The sequence below is a fragment of the Lingula anatina genome, chromosome 10 (genome assembly GCF_051362555.1).
Source record: "Lingula anatina isolate TDL-2025a chromosome 10, LinAna3.0, whole genome shotgun sequence".
Classification (NCBI taxonomy): Eukaryota; Metazoa; Brachiopoda; class Lingulata; order Lingulida; family Lingulidae; genus Lingula; species Lingula anatina.
Genome location: NC_141776.1, coordinates 7,214,063 through 7,237,110, shown reverse-complemented (window position 1 = coordinate 7,237,110; position 23,048 = coordinate 7,214,063). Strand labels below are relative to the sequence as shown.

Here is a 23,048-nt window from a genome sequence, read left to right as displayed (position 1 = left end):
ACAACACCACCAACAACGGAATATTTTGAGCTCTACAAAGCATGAAATCGCAACTCCCATATACTTTCTGATCATCTTTCTACTGCTAATTTTTGTCACAATATGTGTCAGATGTAAAAAGAAAACCAAAAAACTACCTTGCCTTGGAGATAATAGGAGAAAGTGAGAGTGTTATGGTCCCAATGACAAAAATTGAATCCTGTCCTAACAAATTAACTATAGAAGGTTCACTGTTGGTGAAAAACATCACATTTGTTACAGGATTAAGACCAAAGATCATAATTGAATGGGGAAACATTAGGTTGTATTCAAGACATGCCCAAGTGACGTGCAGATATTGTTACCAATCACTAGAAATATTTCTTGACCAAAATACTGGAAACTTAATAAATTGACAAAAGGGGATTTTAGTGTAAATATGGTGGTACTGCACCACCATAGGGTATTCTACCCAAAATTAAGTCATATTGTGCATACGATGTCAGATATTTCATTTTTGATTCCCACAGTAGAAATTCCAGCGGACTAGTTGATCCAAATGGTAAAGCCACAGTTTTGGAACTGAACTCACAAAGTGATCTTGGCATTTATCCAAGGACTTTTGGATGTTCTTTAACTTTGACTGACAACACTCCCTTTGAAGTGGTACCTTGCTCAGTTAGTCTTTCAACAATATGTTTCCTTTCAACTGCAATCTTGGTGGAGAAACCTAGCGGCTTGATCCTCAAGTACAGATGAGCACACCTTTTAACAATGCCATACAGTTAAGAAGTAGGACAATTAATAAAGTGCAGCAACAACCACAGGTACAGTAAGACAGTTACAGTTAAGAAGTAGGACAATTAATAAAGTGCAGCAACAACCACAGGTACAGTAAGACTCGGGCCAAGCATCACCTACTTTACTGGCGCCACAGATGGCGCTGCCAGGTGGGTGCAGAGCTTCAAACTTTTTGCCATTAATGGGCTTAACTCTGCCATTAAACAAGTAGTGATTTTGGAAAATCCGCTAACCTTAAGTGACCTCACAGACACAGCTGTTAGGGCTGAGTCTGCAACTTGCAAATCTTTAGCATCAGTAGCGTCAGTTACACCAGCAGATGTAAACAAAATGGTAGCTGATGCCATACAATTAAACATGGCAACTTTAGTTTCTCAGATGCAAGCTGTTTTGTCCCCACAGATTAATGCACTTCAACCTACGCACAAAAAAAGGGTTCACTTTCAAGGATCAGGCTCAGATAGCAATAGGAATAGGCATAGGTCTCTATAGGCCAGGAGATCTCTAGTTGTTGTTTCTGGCTGTGAAACATACGGTCACATTGACTAATGTGACATCTGGGTTCGGCTTCACCCTACCCACATCAATAGAGCTCAGTGTCCTTACTCAATGGAGCTAAAAAAACATAACCCAAAAACCGTTTGATACACATTGGTAGCCTTACACCATGGCTACATTCATTACATACCTATCCACAAAATATGATTCTAACCGTTCGAACCACCTGTATTGTGTGTACCAGATACATATTTAATTTTTTTGTAAACATTAGAAAGAATTCATCAATACGTGATGGATAATTCCACTTGCCCAGGCATTGCCTCTCGGTCAAGCCCTGTCATGCATAAATAGTCCTATACATGTGACCGTATGTATAATTAATGTGTAACCTTCCTTATTCATAATTAATGTTGTGACAACAATACATACTAAGAGAAGGTTACAATTAAGATTCAGAATACAAAATAATTCCTTGTATGAGATACATAAGAAGCTGGACTACCAGCAGATGACAGAAGGAATAAAGGGCTCTAACCGAGGAGATCTCTTGCTGTTGTTCCTGATTGTGAAATTAGGATCAGGTATAAAAGTGGCGACAGAGCTACAGAGGGGACAAAAAGAGGGACATATAGATAGAAACATGGATATAAAGGCACAGATGTAAATATATATATAGAAATAGAGAGAGAGAAAAGACCTGAGTTTTACAGTCAGTTTAATAAACCATGTAGAAGAAAACTATACCTGCCTGTCTCAGTTGTCTTATTGGTGAAAAGAAAATCTATAAGCACCTTCATAACCACAGGCAGGTTATTACAATGAGATAAGAAGAGGGAACTTGTTAGTGTAAGGACTTTGATACTGTTACACGCAGTTAATACAGGGTAGACTACTATGTACCTAGTAAATTACTATGTACCTACTTTTCCAGCATTCTACTGATTATCTATAAATTACATAATATCTTCTTTTGTCTGTATTTTATGATATATCTTCTGTCTGCATTTTTATTGTTATTATGTAAATTACCATGTATTCTATTCTGAAATTAAATGGAAAGATTATACTGAGTGACAGGCAACCTGGTCAATAGGAACTAGGCAGGGCCTCAGTCATCCACCCCCTCTTAGTAAATTTTAGGGTTAACAAAACCCTGAAGAAAACCAAGCAGAGGTAGAAGGTCCTATTTCACGTTGTTGAAGTAAGGGAAGGGCTCCTCTGTACATTTGTTCAAAAAGATTGTAATAAACCTGTGTGAAGTTCAAGCTGAGTTTGAGTGAACATGCCTATCACCAGCATGTCAGAGACATCCCCCAGACTTTCAAACATTCTTCACATAATTGTTGAGAGACACTGTTTCCAACCCGTAAACAATGACAAACTATAAAGTAAATGGACAGACCTGTCCATAGATACTGTCTGGACACAAAATCAAGGGTCACAATTAATGTCTCCCTATATGTATTTCAGTATAATCTAGCTGTTATTCATTTGATATAAGAAATAACTTTTACTTTTATGCATGAAATCCTCCTAAATCTTCAGAGCAGTAGTTGAGAGTCACAGCAGTTAGTGAGAGTCACAGCAGTGAGAGAGAAGGCAGTGAGAGTGAGATTCGGGAGGTGTTCAATAAAGACCTCACCAGTAAGCAGAATCTGTGTGTGCTTTTTTCTATCTCTCGTAAAACTTAAAACTATTCCTGTTACAAATATGAAGTTTCAAGAGAGACTTGGGGCTATTTGGATGGAGAACTTGGGAGTTTTGTTGAGAGTCTAGTGCACCTGTTTATAAGTAAGCCTTTGGTAGTTTGGGATCTACATATTCACATTCAATACACAAGATACAAGCAACCATAACTAATATAATCAGTTATCAATACAATATCTAATTATATACACATATCTTAACATATGCCTTAATTACCATAAACAGCTGCCAAATTTGAATAATAATAAAATACTTGGGGAAATTCCCAACAAACTTGTTTATCATGCTTTCTTGACTGGAATCCCTCTCTCCATTGTAAATGTTCTTTTGAATGGTGGAACTGCCTCAAGAAAACTTCAGCACCATCTCTTCTACATCCCGACACTTGACCTCTGATATAGGGTTCTCAAACAACTGCTGGCATGGTTCTTGTGATGGTTGCTATGGAAACAGTACTGTACGAAGAATTGTGTCAAAGTTTAGAATGTGATATGTGAAAAACTATTATTATTCTTTGTGCATTTTTTTAAATAGCAATCAGCTGTGTGCAGTGCTGTGTGGAGAACAATGTGAAAGGTTAGAATGTGATACGTGAAATATTATCCATTTTTCTCTCGTGTTTTAAATTTTAATACCAATACAGAAAGAGAGGGAGTGGGTTAGAGTGTCTGATTGCTTGTTAAAGCCTAGATAGCTTGAATGTAGTAACTCTTAGGTGACAAAAACTTTAAATATATATTCAAGTATATACCTACACATTTCTTCTGTCAAAATCAACCCCTCATCCTGGCTGGGGCTGTCGGTTTGGATCACTTCTTCCAAAAATGTCAGCCTCATCTGTACTTCTGTGGGACACTTGCTTTGATCCTTGGTTCCCCTTATATGTCAGCTTCACCTATATTCTACAAGACATATGCACTGTTTTAATACATAGATCATTTGTATGTAGAACACTGTCAAATCAATTTTATATAAAACTGCTCACTCTCAATATAGCTTTAATTTGCCTATATATTGTATAAAAGTATGTTAAACACAAAATCTACATATAATAGAAGAAAACCAACTTCCTCTCCAATAAGGCTCCGTTCACATGAAAAGTATATTTTCTAAAAATCTATTTTCTATTCGCGGTATCTTGTGATCACGGTCTGTGCCCTGAATACCCCGCAGCGTAATTACTGGCCGCGCAAGCCAGTTACTTCCAAAGCTGTAATTAATTCTCGGCTGCGCTTGGAGTGATCACAAGATACCGCGAATAGAAAATAGATTTTTCATGTGAACGGAGTCTAAATGTATGGTGTTTTGTCTTAATTGTTAAATTGAGTTTACACTGTTTACCCATGAACTGTTCATACATGTACACAATTTTTACTTACTCTTTAGGTCATGCACACTTATGCTTGAATGTATGATCTGGGTGTTTAAGTGCTTGGTGGGTCATTTGTTTTAGGTGAAGAGGGAGGTAGGCTGAGGAAAAAAACATAATATTCCATGCCTCAAATTCTTTGCTCCTTCCTTACATCAGCATGCAGACTGTAACAGACATAATATTAACGTAATATTACCACAAGATTAAGAAAACAAAGTACTGGGAAAACATTTCTACTTTAGTTATATATGCCTTATGTAATGAATTGTTTGAGAATATTTTTTTATATGTCCCAAACTTCTAAAAAACGAAGTTAAGCTTACATAATTCAAGCTTGGGCTAAAAACAGGACAAAGTTTTTACATGCACAATAAAAATACAATTTGCTATGCAATATACACAAATATATATTGCAGTGTAGTGCAAAGTAAAAATAACATTTAGCCCTTGTCAGTGGATGAATACATACATACACACAAAAGTTGATATACAATTTAATGCATTATTAGACATACCTGATAGATTTACAGCACGTAGGAATCGGTATGATCTTTAAAGTTTGTAATGCTCTCAGAGGTAGGCATAACACTCTGGGGAGATTTTCAGCTGGAGATTTTCAGAGTCTGTTCCTGTCTGTATGCCAGACCTGTAACCCATATGTGAAGAATAGACTTTCAAAAAGCATCTAAACTGGCTATTGTGTTTTTCCTTTAGAACTATAATTTATCTCTAAAAACAGTCACCAGTAACAGTTCCAAGGCTATACAAGCATACAACTTCTTGTTATAACAGGCCAAGTTTTTGTTACTGTAAATTGTATCTTTGATAATGAATGTTCATGAGGAAAATGAAGCAATGTAAACAAACAATATGTCTGACTTACAAACCCCTTAAAAACTAGAAATTCTGTTGCTTTGATAAGCTTTTTAAAAATCATTTTTAAAATCATGTTTTAAAACATTGTTATAAATATAGCTCTTACCTGTTCTCTCAGCACAAGTGTGAACTGTCTAACTCATTCTAGTGATGCTGTATCTTGCAGAGCCCCTCTGTTCATCACATTCAAGTGAGAGAATGTGAACTTCTGCTTTTCACTCTACCCCTCCTACAAGTCAGACTGCAACTATGATGTGGCACACAGCACCTTCACCATAGCATGGCCCACCTTTTTATCAGATCATAAATCTCACCATGTGACCTAATATAAGATGATTCCATTGGTCACACCAGTGGGTCACATGACTCTAATGAGTGTCACCTGAAGTCTTCCTGCTCCAGCTGTAACAAAGAAAGACTTTTAAAGGAAGAGATAACAACTCATCTCTCCAATTAAGTTGAAAAACAGGTAATTACCTGGTGACCAACTAATAATATGCCACCAACGTAATTAGGGCACTGACATATATATAATTTGCACTTCTTGATCTCTGATAAGTTTGAATATTCCTTCTGTTATAACTCCTTGATTACAATACCAATTAACCTGAAATACTGTGGACTCTACAAAGTCAAAGGAGCAGACCATGCCATTATAATGAGCAGACCATGCCATTATAATTAAGGTACACTTAAGTTTGTAAGCAACAAATAATGACAATCCCTGATGTCAGCCAAGATATACACTATAATTTACATAACAATTTAACCCCAAACTCTGTGATATTAAAATCTGCAACCTACCCATCATTATTCAATGAATGCCATCAACAGTCTGAAAAATTCTTTTATCTCTATGAAGTGTGAGCTTACCCTTCTTTTTCTCCCAGTCCATTCAGTTGCCCCAAGCCTTTTTCTGAACCAACGGCTTGTTCAAGGAAAGGAAAGCCTTGAAATAAAATGAGATAAATAACATTAAAAGATTTGCAGGAAACGGTAAAATTATGTGAGTGCAATGGCAGCCGCATCAACAATCTCCAAATGTCCCATGAAATGTGCACCACAGCTGATGATGAGATGAGCTTACTTGTGCCCCAGTTTGGCGAGCCTTTCAAAGCACGTAATATTAGAATCGGAGCATAAATAAGCTCAGCTCCTGGGCTAAATTTCATGGAAACATTTGTGATGCACAGCGTCAGGAGGTAGTTACTCATACATTGTATTATCAAAATAATTATGTCAAATGTACATGTACTGTGTGGAAAAAGGAAAGAAATATCATTAATCTTGATCAATATTTCCAAGGAGTTATAACAAGTCTGTTATAACTCCTTGGAAATATTGATCAAGATTAATGTACCCAACGTACTTCTGTCTTGCCTTCGGACTATTGCTACGGCCCCTCTTGGAAGGGGGGCCGTAGCAATACTAGTCCGAAGGTTCAATAGTTCGAAGGTTCATTGGTCCGAATGTTCACTATAAAACCTTCGGACCAATGAACCCTGGCCTTGGTTAAAAAATCGATGAAAATGTTACCACTTTTCGGACCAATGAACCTTCGGACCAATGAACCTTCGGACTATCGAGACGCCCCCCTTGGAAGTACAACCACCTTGCGCATCACTACAACTGCATGGCATCTCTGACACGTGTGTTGTCTCATAAGCCTGGGTAATCATCTGCACAGATCAATCGTCCAGGTAGTGCTCTGCCTTATCTTATCTAGGTCATTGTGCTGAACATCACTTTCACCGTGTGACCCGCTGCCATGGTTGCTATTGGACGATTGCAGTTGAACCTGTCGCATTGATAAAAATGAGTTAGTCCGGTTGCTCCGGGGAATAGTAATTATTCTCCCTGACACAAAAGAAAAGGACATAGAGCGAGACGTTACATTAGCAATTTTAAAACAGTAGATCAAAGAGTTAGCGCTGAAAAAGCACCACTTAGGCCAGGCGAAATTCTCTACCTGTTCACAAGCGTCTCGCTGTAAATTGGGTTGTAAGACCTATGTAAGTGTGCAGGGATTTTAAAAAATTCAAATGTGTCACAATGTAGGGAGCAAATTTGACCTTTGGGGAGAAAATAATTTTTCTAAATAAATAAATTTTAAAAAAGTCTTGCAAACCTCTCGTACCCGAAATAAACAGGTAAAGATGCCGCGAGCAGTTGTTCCCACGCTTCTACCCAATCAGAGTTCGCGGAATGAAAACTAGTCCTAAACTTCTTGTAACGCGATGAATGGGAAGAAACCGAAATGAAAAAATTACGACGCTTCCACTTTTTGCTTTCAAAGTGTATCTCGAAACCCCATATCACTGATGTTTACCTGTACTGATTCATGTAAGGTATGGCTTGGTTGTTGCGTGTATGAGAAACTAGGCGAAAATTCAGGGATATTTTCTACCTTTCTCCTATGAACGTCTAAATCAAACACGCCCACGAACATTTTTGAGAGGGAGAAAATGTCAAATTCACAGTATGAGCAATGTTTGAGCACAAAAACGTCAGCATTACAGTGTTTCTTTGGGTAGATTGTAATTTTTAGTTTTAGATCGAAAAAATATATATTTGCCACAAAATTTCGATTTTCTGGAAAATATAAAAAGGGTCGATTGCTTTCTTTTAACAACTTCTTAAATTTGTCCGGCTTATATACTAAATGTGCGTTTAGATTTACTTCTCAGTCCCACAATCACTGTATAATAATAATAATAATAATAATAATAATAATAATAATAATAATAATTAATTGAACATTAAATGTGTACAGTTACATTTTACAAGCTTTCTAAAGTTTTACATAAATTTTGCACATAAGCTTAAATAGGCTAAGTATAACTACTTAGGATCATTATAATACCAAAAATACATATGAGCTAACTACTTTACACATATAGCTCACAATAGTAAGATACAATCTTAGTATGGTTTGTCCTGACGTTTGTATGATAACTTTTGAATGTTTGTCAGTTGCTAAGCTGAGACAGCACATAGCAGCCATTTAATTTTAACCACTGGATGGCAATATCATACAGAGACAAACATTTGTGAAACAAATAAATTACTCTTTTCAGAAAGTAACAATTTTGTCCAATGGACAGTGTTATCCACAGGATAGTATACTATCCAGTGTTGATGAAACTGGTCCCAGTTTTACACACACACACACACACGCACACAAAAAAAAAAAAAAACTCAAGTCAGTAGTTCTCTGGCTTTAAGGGTGCATTCCCAGAGATTTAGATCGATCCAGATATTTAGATTAAGATCGACCTAACTCCCTGGGGGTTCAAGCTAAATTGCAGTCAGCCGAGCGCGCACCATAGTTAATTACCACCTTACAGCTTTTAGCAGGCGGGACAGACGCTTAAGCCGGCTAAGCTGACAGTAATCTAGTGAGACTCCCCACAGGGATAGATCGATCTAAAATCTATGGGAATGGGTTCTTAGTTGACTAGGATTTCTATGAGAGTGCTGTTACACTACACCTGATAGGATAAGATGGGGCCACTCTGGTAAGGGACACCCCCTCCCCCCTCGGGGGCTTCGCCCCCTCGTGTCCGCTTACTGCCCCCCCCTGGCATTTTGCTCAGGCTACGGCCCTGACATGTGACCATGAAACCTTGGTAATTATAAGTTCTTAGCCAGAGAACCTGACTTAATTTAGTGAAACCGTGGCTTGTGCCCAGCTGTCTTTCGGTATCAGGATATGGAAAGCTGGAAGCTCGCCTCAGACTGTGTTACCAAATTTCTCCTTCAGTCTCTGACTCTCAGGGTGTTGGCGCTCGCCTCGTCTAAAACTGTTTAGAGGGTCCTACTGGGTATTTTTGTTTCCAGTGAAAACTACTTTTTATTTCTCAAGATGAAACGATATAATTTAGCGTGATCCGTAGAGCACCCCATTCCTATGAATGCGAATGCGGCTTCTTATTCTTCGTCCTACGAGAAACGAAGTCATATTATGCTCGATGATTCGTGATTTTGAAGTCACATCTTTCAATGATATTATGAATAAAGTTTAATTTAATTACTGTGATTTGCGAATTGACGATTTTAATTAATTATTTCCCGTGAACTGTGACCAATCTCCCCTCCCCCAATTGCCCCTCTATTTCGTGTGCTACGAAACCCTGGACCCTTATCAAAATGGATTTTCGCCGAGTCACTGGCAACCTTTGCTCACGGACAAAGAATAGGCCTACTTGTATTCCTTGCACAACGACGGCGCAAACACGGCTCCAGAACATGACGGCATGCTTTGGAACAGTTATAATAGGTCAGATTTCATTTACATTTACGACTTGACTCTAGTGCATGAGCACCGGAGGAGCTGTCAGTAGAGCCCACCCTCTTCAGCCTCTTCCAGACCAAGAACACATGTATTGATTGTACGGCCGTGACCGCACGTGTGCCGCGACTGAGAGGTTACTGTACATTGACCTGCTGCCTATAAAGAGTGAACGGTTACTGACCTAAGAGCAAGAGACAACCAGAGGTATGTACCGTAAAAACAATGCTCCATTATTGTTACGTACGAATATCATATCTGCTAGTGCTTCGGATCCGATTCTATGTAGCGGTTGCCGTTCATGCGTCAAGACCGACACAGAATAGCCATATTATTTTCTTTATCTGTGCCCTGCTATGAGGTCCGTAACCTTATTGACAGAAATCCAGTCTTGTTTTTGTATTGCAGCCACTTGTTGCATTTAATCATCTCGAATGTTTCAAAGCTAAACAATGAGGCAACCAATACAAATAAATCGCAAAACGCGCTTAACAATTACTTGGTTTAAAATACGCAGGCTCATTTTATTGGGATTTATTCTTTATACTATTTTTTAATTTGATTTAATTTATTTATTTACCATTATTATTGTTATTATTTTTATTGTTGCGTTCATGAAGATATACCAGGCCGTCTCGTATCATTCAATATAATTTCATATTTCATTCCATAAAAATATTCCGATGCGGGTGTTAATTGCGAGCACCAGTATAGTGTCTTTTAGTTTTATGTAGATTAAAAGGTTTCACTTGATTAAAAGCCTGATGGTGCTATATCAACCATTTTTAACAAACAACACGCAAGTATATTGCACAGGAGTCGGTGGTGTGATGAACGAAAATTCACATATTCTGGCCATGCATGGTACCACAAATTGAACTAAATGCAGTTCTCAGTTACCAAGCTAGAAAGAAAAAAAATTAATAAAATACTGACGAGGAGCCGTTTCTTAATTAAGGCATACATACGCGCCATTTCATGCGTTTCAAATTTCTGGAGAGTTAACTGGAGTCGCAGGAGCTGATCCAGAAACTTTTGCAGCAATGGTGCATAACGGACATCATATATACTTGGACCACAAGGTTTTTCATTGAACGAAAATCTGGCTTTATTATAAATGCAAATTGGTTTGATAACATTGTAAAGACAGTAAACATAATTTTTAAAGAATCCAGCATTAATTACAGTTTGTAAAAAATAATAGGGCCTAACTTTATTTTGGAACTTGAAAAACTTTGGAAAGCTAGATAAGGCGCTGCCTTTGCATATGCAGAGTGCTCTAGAGATAAATGATATTTTCGGAGAATGATATTTTCGGAGATCTGTCACCCTGAGTTTTAAAGTTCACTGGAAACTCGCCTTCATACTATCAGCATGCCCCCGTCTTCTACAGTCATATTGCGGACCCCTTAGGGACCATTCCCAGAGCCTATCGCACTAACTGTGGATCGATCTATCTCCAAAGGGTTCTCGCTAAATTGCAGCTTAGATATCTGTCACGCCTACTGAAGCTGCTAGGGGGTAATTAATTATCGTTTAGCATCTTCAGTAGGCGTGCCAGACATCTAAGCCGCTTAAGCTAAAAGCAATTTAGCGAGAAACCCCTAGGAGATGGATCGATCCTGTTAGGTCAATCTCGGTATGGGAAACCTGTCCTACGTGCGGATGTGTTGATAAGACCTGCTCCTTCCAGAAAGCCGAAACATGGTGCATTAATTAAGTTAGTAAACCTGGAACAGCATGCCTCTGATGCTCGCCGCGTGTCGTTCACGGGGCTTTCGACAAGACACAGCTTTCTAACACAACCCTCAAACAAAGAGCCTCTCCTCGAGCAACAAAGTCCGGCCGTTTCTTGTTACAGAAATCTCTGAAACTCAGGGTAGCCTACATGTCTGTGACCTGGATTAATTGCATCTGATTTGTAATAGCAAATATCAAGAACATCACATGGGATAAACGGGATAAGGACCAGGTCAAATGTGAGGTTACTTTACCATCAGAAAGTAGAGGTCGAGTGTGCTTGTACTAGTTTGGTGAGTAATATACTGTATGTATATTTTATTATACAAATTGTCATAAACGACATTATGTTGTTAGGTAACCAGACCATCCAGCCAACGTATCATATTGCCTTTTTAGCAGTGTACCCGTATTGTCTCTAGGATCTCTTTGTTATAGCTACGTGTTTTGGCATTATATAATACATCGATTAAAACACGATAAATAGTGTTAGTGTAGTAAATTGAGGTATTTTGAAAACTATAATGAAATTGAAAATCCTAATTGACTTATTAAGAGAAGAAACACTTAGAGCATGTGTAAATCATCTGCCTGTGAAGAGAAAGCTAGGGCGGTACATGTAGAAACCTTAAAGGGATAATAACTCTTCGTATGAGATCTATATTTCACAATAAAAACATTGTGAACAACTCATAGAAATATAATATATTCTGTTTTACCACAAAAACGGCAGTTATAGCTATATATTATTCTGATATCTGGGCTTGTCTTTAGACCATGTGACCTCCATTGATGGCTAAACTTTTTAGAAAAAAAACAGGGACTAAATTTTGATGTAAAATGGATTCATTAACCATTGGTAAGTATGGGTTAATTGTTGTTTACTCCAGGAAAAAAAAAATTTTTTTTTTTTTTGGGGGGGGGGAGCAAAATGAAGAGTTATTATTCCTTTAACTTCACGACTGACCTCTGAGTTTCTAGTATGATGCCTACTCAATATCGGTTTTGTCTTCTTTCTGTTATCTTCAGTGACCTTTATCTCACTTATATGTTACCAAATGTTACCAAAGGTTTTCAGAGGTTATGACCTATTTCGGGAATGTGTTACAATTGGCTTTTGTGATCAATTCTTGTCTATTTTTAGATATATGTTTTTAACAATGATAGATGCAACGAGTAGGTTGAGATACCCAGTATGAAGATCAAGGATAAACGCGAAACCAATAACATGCTTTGTAATTATAGCGTTTATGACCTATATTCACTTTCATTTTTATTCCACTGGTAATCAGCCTCCATTCCTTCTTTACTAGTACTACGTACAATTCGCGACATCCTTGCATACATGTGAAGAAGTTCACGGTTTATTCTTCAAACAAGACTTCCATTTGTTCATTAATTAAGACAATAATTAAATTTTAGGGACGGTATTTGTATAAAGGATTTGCCACAAAGATGCCCCCTTATTTAAACTCGGCGGTTAATCAGCTGGTGGTCGGAACACCCGGAGTTTGAGCGGTAGCGGGAAACTTACCACTCATACATGTAGTGGCCCATTCCGAATGAAACTATCGTTCTACATACCAACTCCGCGGGGACTCTCGCTGAATTCAATCAGATTAAAAGATTAACGCGCTTCCTCCTGGCGTATATTAGACTTCAGAAAAGATGAGTACGTTGGAAACAAGAATGGCGTGATGATATGTTAATTTGATTGCATTCAACGAGAGTCCAGGCGGAGTTGGATCGATCTACGTAGAAACATAGTTTTATTGGGAATGGGTCCTTGGGTCAGTTTCACATCGTGCGGTACATTTTAAAAAAAGTATGCCTCTGTCATTTCCAGTACTCAGAGTTTTACTGTGACCTCTGGAACTCAGGGCGATTTACTGGATCTATACCTGAAACATAAAATATTTAACTGACGGAAGCGAGACTTCTTTAACACATACATTTATTTAACACAAAACGCGTAGATACTGGATTACCAATTGCATTTTGACTCCAGGGATGAGTGCGTCTAGACATAAACCTGACCTCAGCTTAAATTGTTGGGAGGGGGACTTAATTGGTAAATAATAAGTATCATTGATAGGTCACCGGGTGTCAATTTTCGGGCAATTCCGACAACGGTCACATCTAATATATGTATGTGTGTAGACATAAGCCAGGCCTTAGTTAAAACTGATGGGAACGAGACATACTTAATTAACACACCTCATGGAAGCTTGGTAGCCTATCGTTTTGCGTGATACTCTTATGGTTATTCAGTGGTTAGGCCTACCTCTTCAGTTGCACAAGAGCTATATGGACAATTGACAATGATTTAATTTGCTAGAGACTAATAGACTTGGTCTTCTTGCTTGATATTATTGGTGAAAACGTTTAGTTTTGATATATGACCACATTATACATGTAGTATATCAGACGAACATTTTTGTTATCACACTTCGTCCTTCCAACTCCTTGGTCCTTCATAATTTGAACTTTCATTTTTTACACAATGAAAGAAGCAACGTTTGAGATATAATTTTACAGGTTGTCAGGGTCACCAGAAGAAGAAGCTCTTTTTGTGAACTTACTTGAAAATATATTTATAAAACTTTCATAGAGTGTTTTGTATTGGTATGCTTTCAAGGACGGCGCCAGTTGGTATTGTTTACACTATACTCTGACCCTTGCGTTTCTGAGTAAAAATCACTGTTATTTATTTGCTGCTTATGAAACAGTTCAATGTTCAATGACCTTGAATTCCATGCTAAGTTGAATCGCACAAGTGAGAACAACAGTCTAGCCCCTAATTGAAAAGGGATCGACACACAACTGAATAAGTCGTGAAATGTTTTTTTTTCTTTTACATTTCTCAAACAATCTTTTTATATATTTTTATGTGTGTGAATAACAAGCACTGGTGTACTTGTATGCTCGATCGTGTAAACAAGAGAGAGAGAAAATGTGTGTGTGTGTGTGTGTGAGAGAGAGAGAGAGAGAGAGAGAGAGAGAGAGAACCACCTTCCCCTAAATAACAATGTTTCTAGCATGTTTTTGGTCACGTTTTAGCCTGCCCCATCTATTTTGCCGTCTTTAAAAATCTACCGAATTAATTCGACTCCATTATAAATAGATTTTATCACTTGCAGACTAATGTCTCAATGAAGTCTGAAATTTAAGTACAGTTATACTCTCTAAGGAAAAGAATCGTCCACTTTACACGACTAATTTAACGAAAAAGATCAACAGATATGGGTACTTTGCAAGTCAGCGATCATGGGCCCAGCGCACACAGTGACTTGGCAGCTGAGTTACGCGCCTGTTCAAGACAAGACCCTTAAATAAGCAAGAAAGTGTGCATGCTACGCTATTCTTTATGTCTCCCGCGGTTCAACAAGACGCTGCGTCGACAGTTTTGCGGTACCATTAGCTCAGCTCTTAAGTTACCAAGTAAGCCGGGCTTTCAGGTAAAATCCTTTACTGCAAATTGCAGAGGCGGTTTTTAAGCACTCATACGTATGGCAGATATGCCTCACGATAATCGTAACATACCACGGACATATGGTGTGATATGCAAAGCTGGTTGTTTTTATGATTGGAGAATGACAGACAGAAGTGCCTGCGTTTGGCAGAGACTCGTGTGTTTCATTAGATTCCCTCTCTATAGTCAATCAGCTACCTGTTTATTGACTTTGATGAAAAGCAGCTTTGACACCTGAGCACTTAATGTAGACAGGGGAATGCGTTCGTGATAAACCAGGCTTTTTTTTACTTGACATTACAGATAGTTTCTTTTAAAATTACAGCTGAATCGAAAGGTGAGTTTTGACAGCTTTTCTATTTATCCTGGGTGTCGGTCTTTTGGTAGACAATTTGGTATTTTAATGGGAAGCTGTTTGCTGCGAAGCAGCTTGATTGGTATAAAAAAGGGGCATTTAACGATTTGCCTTAAACCTAACCGGGTACCTATCATATGTTCATATTGTAAAATTACTGTTTCAGTTGGGGATTTGTTTTTAAAAGCGAGAATTGAAGCACTTCATATTATATACATGCTGGTAAAAGCGCAAGTTAAATGTAACCTTCAGTTTTTACTTACAAAAGATCGGAGTAAAAATGAATGCCGAGTGAAGGAATAACATATGAAGTGAGTAATATATAAAGGGAAGCGATTTCTATTTTTGGTTTTCATTTACTTAATCTAAGAGTCCATGACTCTAAATATTGCTGCCATGATAGATGACGAAAATAATCTTGATTCATCTTTATTTTAATCTGCATAGATCTAATATTGTAAATTGTCCACTATTAAAGAGGGGTCAAAGTGTAGTTAAGATCCATGTATGACGATATGTGGTCGAACGTTGAGTTGTTGTACCAGTGAAATACCACAAGATAAGCCTGGAAATTTTAATTTTAAATTAAAAATAAAAACGTGCGTTAAACTTGGACAAGTTCCGTGGTTAAACAACAGCGTCGTTATAGATATTAATCAGGAGAATAATTACATAGCGGTTAAAAACGGTGCACGGTGCCACTGTGGTGGCATATCGCAAAGCTTGATATTCACTGAAAAGGATTATTTCACGGAATAATTGTATTTATTGGCCTAAGTTTTCTCACCAGTTTTTATAGTCTACTTTGATAGATTTATAGCAGTCCAGTGTTTTATAATAAATATGACACGGCTAATGCTCTGGAACAACAGTTATATTATTTTCTTGGGCTACTAAGGACTTATATGAACCGGTACAAAGTAAAACCAACATGTTCGGGTTAAAGATGATACCAAATTACGGACTGTAATTCTTCTAGGGAAACGTGTGAAAGAAATGGTAATCTGATGGGAATTGTAGTCCATTAACCATTTCCTTGTACAGTGGTGGGTTTAGAGAGTGTTGGGGGGGGGGGGGGGGGGGTCCTGACCCCCTCCTTCGATTTCTGGAAAAAAATCACACCAATGGTCTCCTCTTGAAATTAGAATTTTGACCAGCTGAATCATAGTTCTAAACCGTACCAAATGGTACCGTTCACCCTCTATAATACCAAAACTTTTCGGGCCCTTCAGCGGGCCCCGAACCCCACGCCAAGGGGAGGGTCGGTTTCGCATCCGCGAACCCCCCCCCCCCCCCCCCCTTCAAATAATCCGACCCTGTTGTGCACGTAACATTCGACCCACATACTGACCACGCTGCCACCTTGGTTAAACCCTGCAAGCTGTACCAATCATTTGGGACCCTGGCCTACCATTCCCAGGACTGTCATTCCTGCCACACGACCCCTGACGCTGAACTTTGTTTGACTTCAACGACAGCGCCTATCCCTGCGTGGGATATGTATGTTTCAATATTGAACCATCTCGTTCCTGGCGTGGCTTGTTGGTGTGTGCAGCTTGACATTTGACTAGTTCTGCGCGTTTGAAGTGTCTGAAAGAGTGTAAATGGACTATTTTTGCGGTTAGCATTGCCCTGGCGAATATTGTTCAAGATCTGTGCATACGCGTCGGATTTTATCCAATGGAATAAAAAACGAAAACATATTTGTCAAGACACTGGCAACTCTTGTTCTCAAGTGATACACCAAACAAAAAAAACATTATCTTTCTCATTATCCCTAATATTTAATATACAGGGTGTTGGATTCTTCGATACAAGCACTAGCTTACACGTATAGGCCAACTAGTAACGAACTCGAACTGAGCAAGTGTTCCCTATTTGATAAACGTGAACGGAAGCAAATAAAAAAAATTGAGTAAATGTAACTTCTGCACGACCGGAATTTGATACTGTTAGTACGATTTTTTTAGCTTTTTCCAGACTATTATTCAAACCAAGGTCGCACGCGTTGGTCAAGCGTAAAAATAAAAGTATCGATTACGTAATCAGACTGCCGTTCTGCCCTTCAGTAAGAACTGAAGTAAAATCGCAGCAAAAAAGGCAGTCGTGCGAAATGTAACCTGCGCGTTGGAGCAATATCGGTAAATACTTTCTCAAAATTGAGTTTTTTTCTTTGCTCGAGCAGAAACATATTCATTTCAGTGTTCCTGTTCCAATGTATCAGCGTTTTCCAGACGATATAATTTAGGTCTTTAATTTGTCTGTTTTCCAGACTTTGCCAGCGGAGCCATGCGTCGAGTTTCTATGTTGTTGGTGATCTCGTTTCTGGCAGCCGTGGTCTGGGCGGCGGATTATGCAGGTATGAATGCAAATATTGTTACTGTATTAATTACAATTGTCCAGAATCTGGTTAGCGGCGTGGCTAGGATTAGTTAAGAGGCGAGGCTGCTCCTGATGTAATTTTGTATCGAAGTAAATATCGCTGGTGGGAAAGGCGCAAAGCGATATAATGTTTGTGTGTGTGTGTGAGGGGGGATAGCTTTCTGGTTTTATGAAAATTGAGGGGAATTCATATTGTGTCATACATTCTGTCTGTACATATACCCATCACCGATAACGGTGACTGAAGTAAAATGGCACTCAAAAAAAAAAACGATTTCTTATGATTTCTTAATTAATACCAATAACATTATATTGAAACAGGAAAATGAATTGTGTGTTTTAGGACTGGGTCCGAGAGGAACTGACCATGTACTTGTTTTTCGAATTTTCGTAAACATTTTCAAGCAAACATGTCAAGGATTGAGGATAACTTTCGTCAACGTAAACACGTTTTGTAACGCGTGACGTAAATCTGTAGATTAAATAACCCCTTTTTGGGGTAGTTGGTATTCCCTTGGAACGTTACAGAAGTCAGATGTTTAATGCCAAAACTTGCATCTCAACAACCGAAGTATTAAATGTATGCTTAAACAGTAAAAAATAAACCCCTATGCAATATCTGCTTGTCTGTTTGCCTGTGTGTGCATCCATGTTTTTTTATACTTCATTTATTTGCCTAAAGCATTCCCATTCGTAAAATTTTCAAAAAATAATTTCCACAGTGTGGAAGGAGTAAACATTTTGTATGTAATGGCAAACATATCTTTTGCAGACGACAACCAGCACCCCTGTGCGCGCGAGTGTAAACATGGCGACACTCCGATGATCTGCGAGTACGACTTCACTGTGGAATGGTATTACGTCCTCAGTAAGGCGTGTCAAGACTGTCCCCTAAACCAGACCGATTGCGACAGTCCAGAATGCATTGCGGCAGACGGCGTCCAGAGGGCAATTACGGTGGTGAATAGACGGATGCCGGGACCTGGAATTTTTGTAAGTACTATTTTATTTATTTATTTAACCATTTGATTATCATTAATTTATTCTCATTTTCTTCTTTTGTTATCTATTTACTTATGTGCTTATGAAACTACTGAGAGGTGGAATAAAGGACTGTCAGAATTGGTTAAGCACGTAGAATAGTTTAATTTGCAGGAAATTAATCTTGAAGCAATAACACTACGCTTTGAAGATTTATTAAGAGCAACAAGCAAAAATTAATTGCATTAATATTTTTTTAAAATGCAGTTCTGTACTTGCAAAGGATATCTTTTTCACCGCGGAAATAGTTTATGCGGCTTTTTTGTGCTATGCATTTCCTTCGAGGCTGCAGTCGTTAAGGCTCTTATAATTCATGTGACGTCATACATGAAACATTATTTCAATCAAATATCAAAGGCAACAAGAACCTTGAAAAGAAAAAAAAACGCAGCTGCTTCCTCCTCGTCGTGTCATTTATACATGCATCTCAAATAACAGTGTTTTTACGCATTTAGATAAAAAATATCTTGCCGTATAATCATTTATTACGCCAATTATCTTACCAATCGGCTCTAAATATAACGTCCCAAAGGTCACCTTCATCGGCTCTGCACGTAATCACGTCTTAATGATGACCTCTGTGCTCACGTTTTGATATAATTTGAAGATGGAAAATCTCTTGCATATGCATATGCCTTGGTAATTAAGTACATTATATCATGCTATAAATAAATAAGTAAATGTATTAATTAATTAAACGTAATCGAAGATAAATGAATATATAATACATAAAGCAATGTTATAACTAAATATTCCCCAGCAGTGTGACATTGGACAAGTTTTTTACATATACTTGGCAACGCTTCTGTGTCCTTACTTGTAAGCAGTAAATTTCTCATTCTTTTTTCATTAGTGCATATAATTTAAGTACCATTTATAATGCACTATTTGTAGTCCCCATACACAGTTACTCATATAGTTGGGATAGCGTCTGGAATACCACTTTTTAACAGTTTTGATTAAATAATAATGTACTGTACGGAACAAGACAGTTGTAGGTCGACGTCATAATGATTTGATTACAATTGAACCATGCTGGTCAATATCGATGATTTAATACAGTTTCTGAATAAGAGCATTCTGTCGCCTGCTAATTGATGATAAAATCAAGCACGGTAACACAAGTTGCAATACAATACATTTCAGGAATGTGTTTAATCATGTATTTAATAGATATGTTGTTGATGTCATCAGTAACACTTTTGGTAAATGATGACGTCAGAGGCCGTCACGTCCTATTAACGGGTTTTTGCAGCCGGTCACAGTCCACGAACATATTTTTCTATGACACTGCTAGTTGCTTTGGCTAAAATGGCAATTCTTTCCTTCATTTTAAGGTATGTCACAATGACACTATATCGGTAACAGTGCGTAACAAACTTATGACGTCAGATGTCGTCACAATCCACTGGCATGGAATATCTCAGCGGGGAACGCAGTATATGGACGGGGTACCTATGGTAACTCAGTGCCCAATACATTCCTACAGCTCATTCAGATATAAGTAAGTCTGATATGTTTATCAACTCCAAGTTATGTTGCCGTTTGATACGTATTGTAATGAGAATGTAACTTCCTTGATAATATACTTGCCTCAAAGTATCCAATTATCTCAGTAAGGAATTAGAAAAAAAGGTAACATGATTTCTTACTTGGTGATGTCTATGTCAAACAGTTGTCGAAGAAAGTATATGTTTCTATCGTAAGTCAGCACCTGCAATTTTTGTTTCAACAAAGCAAAGACGCAAAAGAGAGAACGGTTCAAAGTAGACAAAAAAAGTTATGGACCGCGTGTCTTTAAAACTCGCGACGCGTGATACAGGGTCGGATTGAACACATTGGATCTACATCAATATGATTTATTTACGAGTTTGTATTTTCAAGCTTCAAAGCTGAGGAGGCGGGATCCCATTTTTGGCACGCGCACTCCGGTTTCCAGAGAGCCGATGGTGTCGTTGGTCCACTAGTGGTCAGGCAGCCTCGGTCTGAGGACCCTCACAGCAACCTGTATGACCTTGACCTCACAGAGCATTACATCACTGTGACAGAGTGGTTGGGAGAGCTGACCATTAATAAGTTTGAGAGACACCATCACAAGCACGGGGACACCATGCCGCAGTCTATGTTGATCAATGGTGTGTGTGTGTGTGTGTGTGTGTGTGTGTGTGTGTGTGTGTGTGACGTATCTGTATAACGTAAATTCACATAATAACAATATGATTGTGTTTTTGCACCCTTTTTTAACAAGTGCTTTAATCTTGGTTTTATGATGTATGATCAAATGTCAAATATTTATTTATTATTTAAAATATTTATTTTGACTTCATATTATTGGCGATATTCAAATCCATTCACAAGAAATTTAAAGATTATCAGCTTTTCACAGAAATAACATTTAAGAAAGTTACGATTAATCTTTTTATTTTACAGGTAAGGGAGCATTCAAAGGCTATCACAACCACGTCACAAACGAACACGTGTTCACGCCATACGCTTACTTCCACGTCACACCCGGCAAAAGACATCGCTTCCGTATGACCAGTAACGGGATAGTAGACTGTCCGATACAATTTTCCATCGATGGCCATAACTTGACCATTATAGCCACTGACGGCTACCCGGTGGTCCCCCACGTTGTGGAATCACTGGTCATCATCTCTGGGGAACGTTATGATTTTGTCCTTCACGCCGGGAAAGATGCCAGCGCAGGGAACTTTTGGATACGCACGGCAGGGTTGACGAACTGCGCAGGGAAGAAGGCGCGTCAGTTAGCGGTGTTGAGGTACCACGGCGCGCCTGAAGAGCTGCCGAGGGGACCAACAGATTATGATAGTATGCTGCGAGGGGGAAAGGTAAATTATAGCCTTCAAATAATTTCTTTTCGATGGTCAATACGGAACAAAGCTAACTGCTTTAGGATATGCAGTTGACCTAGATATAATAATTATTGTCACAAAATTAAACAGAGATGGAATCAATAAAGAAGAATATATATTGAATTTATAAATGTAAGCATACACAAAATTAAATATAATATGGTTGCCATTACCGTTATTCTATAAATCGTAAATTATTTCTTTTTTGACAACAAATTAGCAACTTAATCCACCCGATGGTAACGTAGAAGATGACAAAGAGAGGCTATCTTCGGTAGCACAACTACACAGCGTCGTGCCTGACGACGCCACGTCACAAAAAGATGCTGACGTCACATTTTACCTCGTGATGGACTATAACAGTATGCATAGCATGAAACATGGCGGTCATGACTCGGATAAGGATGAGGGTAACCAGATGGATCAGTCAAACCATAACATGAATAATGATGGTCAACAAATGGACCACAGTAAACACCAAATTACCAATGGTCAGTCAATGGAAAGTGGACATCAGTCGAGTGCCATGGGTGATATGAAAGCATCGCAAACCAATGATACGGTTACTCATGGAGGGAATCAGTCAATGGCACAAGGGACTACCATGACCAACCCACGCGTGGTAGGAGAGAGAAAAAAGAGGAATGCCGAGGGCCATACTGCTTATAACTCGCAAAATAATAATGGAGAAAGCCAACCAAATAACACCAGTGTGTCTCCTCCTATGATTCCACAAGATAAAAACAAAACCTCCAGTGCCCAACATATGGGCAGTGATCAGGACATGTCCGGCAATGAAAATGACCATAACATGAGAACGAGGACACCGAGCGGTCATCATGGTATGGCGGCTGTAAATGGTGGTCATAGTGACCAACAACCGACGGATTCCCGACACAGTGGACACGTGATGACCGCAGGTGGCGGTACAATGGCGCACTCTTCCACGGAGAAAGGTAGGATGGCTAATGCTAGCACGGATCATTCAAGCATGGACCATTCTGCCATGGGTAATTCTGGCATGGACCATTCTAGCATGGACCATTCTACCATGGGTAATTCTAGCATGGACCATTCTGCCATGGGTAATTCTGGCATGGACCATTCTAGCATGGACCATTCTACCATGGGAAATTCTGGCGTGGGCAATTCTGGCATGGACCACTCTAACATGGGTCACTCTAACATGGGTAATTCAGCCATGGACGATTCTGGCATGGACCATTCTAACATGGTTCACTCTAACATGAGTAATTCTGGCATGGGTCACCACGAAATGGACTCCAGTGCTCATCACATTCATAGTCCACAAATCAACCAAATTACGATGACTTTCCCGCCAAAACCTCTGCTATCCCAGTTTAATGAAATACCAGAGGTGAGTACCAATAGACAAAAAAGCTACACCTTCCCTCACGTTTTTTCAAGGAACTGAATTTGTAAATATATTCATTTCTATTGACTTGACATCATAGGTCAGACCGTCCAAACTTAAGTTACACGGCCCATATTACAGTTGGTAGATACAATGTAGGCCCTTCGAATTGTATATTTGGTCTCAATATTTTGCTCTATCATGTCACATTACGGCGGTCCCAGTGGAGGATTTTTCCAAATCCATATTCCCACAAAGTTGAAAAAAGACGCCATCTGCC

General features: G+C 38.6%; 1 protein-coding gene and 1 long non-coding RNA gene across 7 annotated transcripts in view; one reads left to right on the top strand and one right to left on the bottom strand.

Annotated features, from left to right (window-relative positions):
• Positions 1-231: 231 nt before the first annotated feature.
• On the bottom strand, positions 232-7,172 carry LOC106171351 (uncharacterized). Its single transcript, XR_015331552.1, has 7 exons — positions 6,849-7,172; positions 6,110-6,185; positions 5,343-5,638; positions 4,876-5,006; positions 4,368-4,524; positions 3,744-3,890; positions 232-3,443 (listed from the first exon to the last, which is right to left on the bottom strand). It is a non-coding gene; the product is annotated as an uncharacterized LOC106171351 (long non-coding RNA).
• A 2,308-nt stretch (positions 7,173-9,480) lies between these two features.
• Positions 9,481-23,048, top strand: part of LOC106171353 (multicopper oxidase 3) — a 25,920-nt gene continuing 12,352 nt past the window's right edge. The window contains exons 1-7 of one of the 6 annotated variants that reach the window (XM_086997078.1): positions 9,481-9,734; positions 17,367-17,453; positions 18,249-18,469; positions 19,855-20,021; positions 20,402-20,652; positions 20,948-21,369; positions 21,614-22,771. In XM_086997078.1, the coding sequence (XP_086853204.1) occupies positions 17,384-17,453; positions 18,249-18,469; positions 19,855-20,021; positions 20,402-20,652; positions 20,948-21,369; positions 21,614-22,771 (2,289 nt within the window). In that variant the 5' untranslated portion in view covers positions 9,481-9,734; positions 17,367-17,383. Of the gene's footprint in view, positions 9,735-11,368; positions 11,561-14,540; positions 14,726-14,817; positions 15,077-15,256; positions 15,406-17,124; positions 17,236-17,366; positions 17,454-18,248; positions 18,470-19,854; positions 20,022-20,401; positions 20,653-20,947; positions 21,370-21,613; positions 22,772-23,048 lie in introns of those variants that run through there. The other 5 variants (XM_086997080.1, XM_086997082.1, XM_086997079.1 and 2 more) reach the window with 5 other exon arrangements.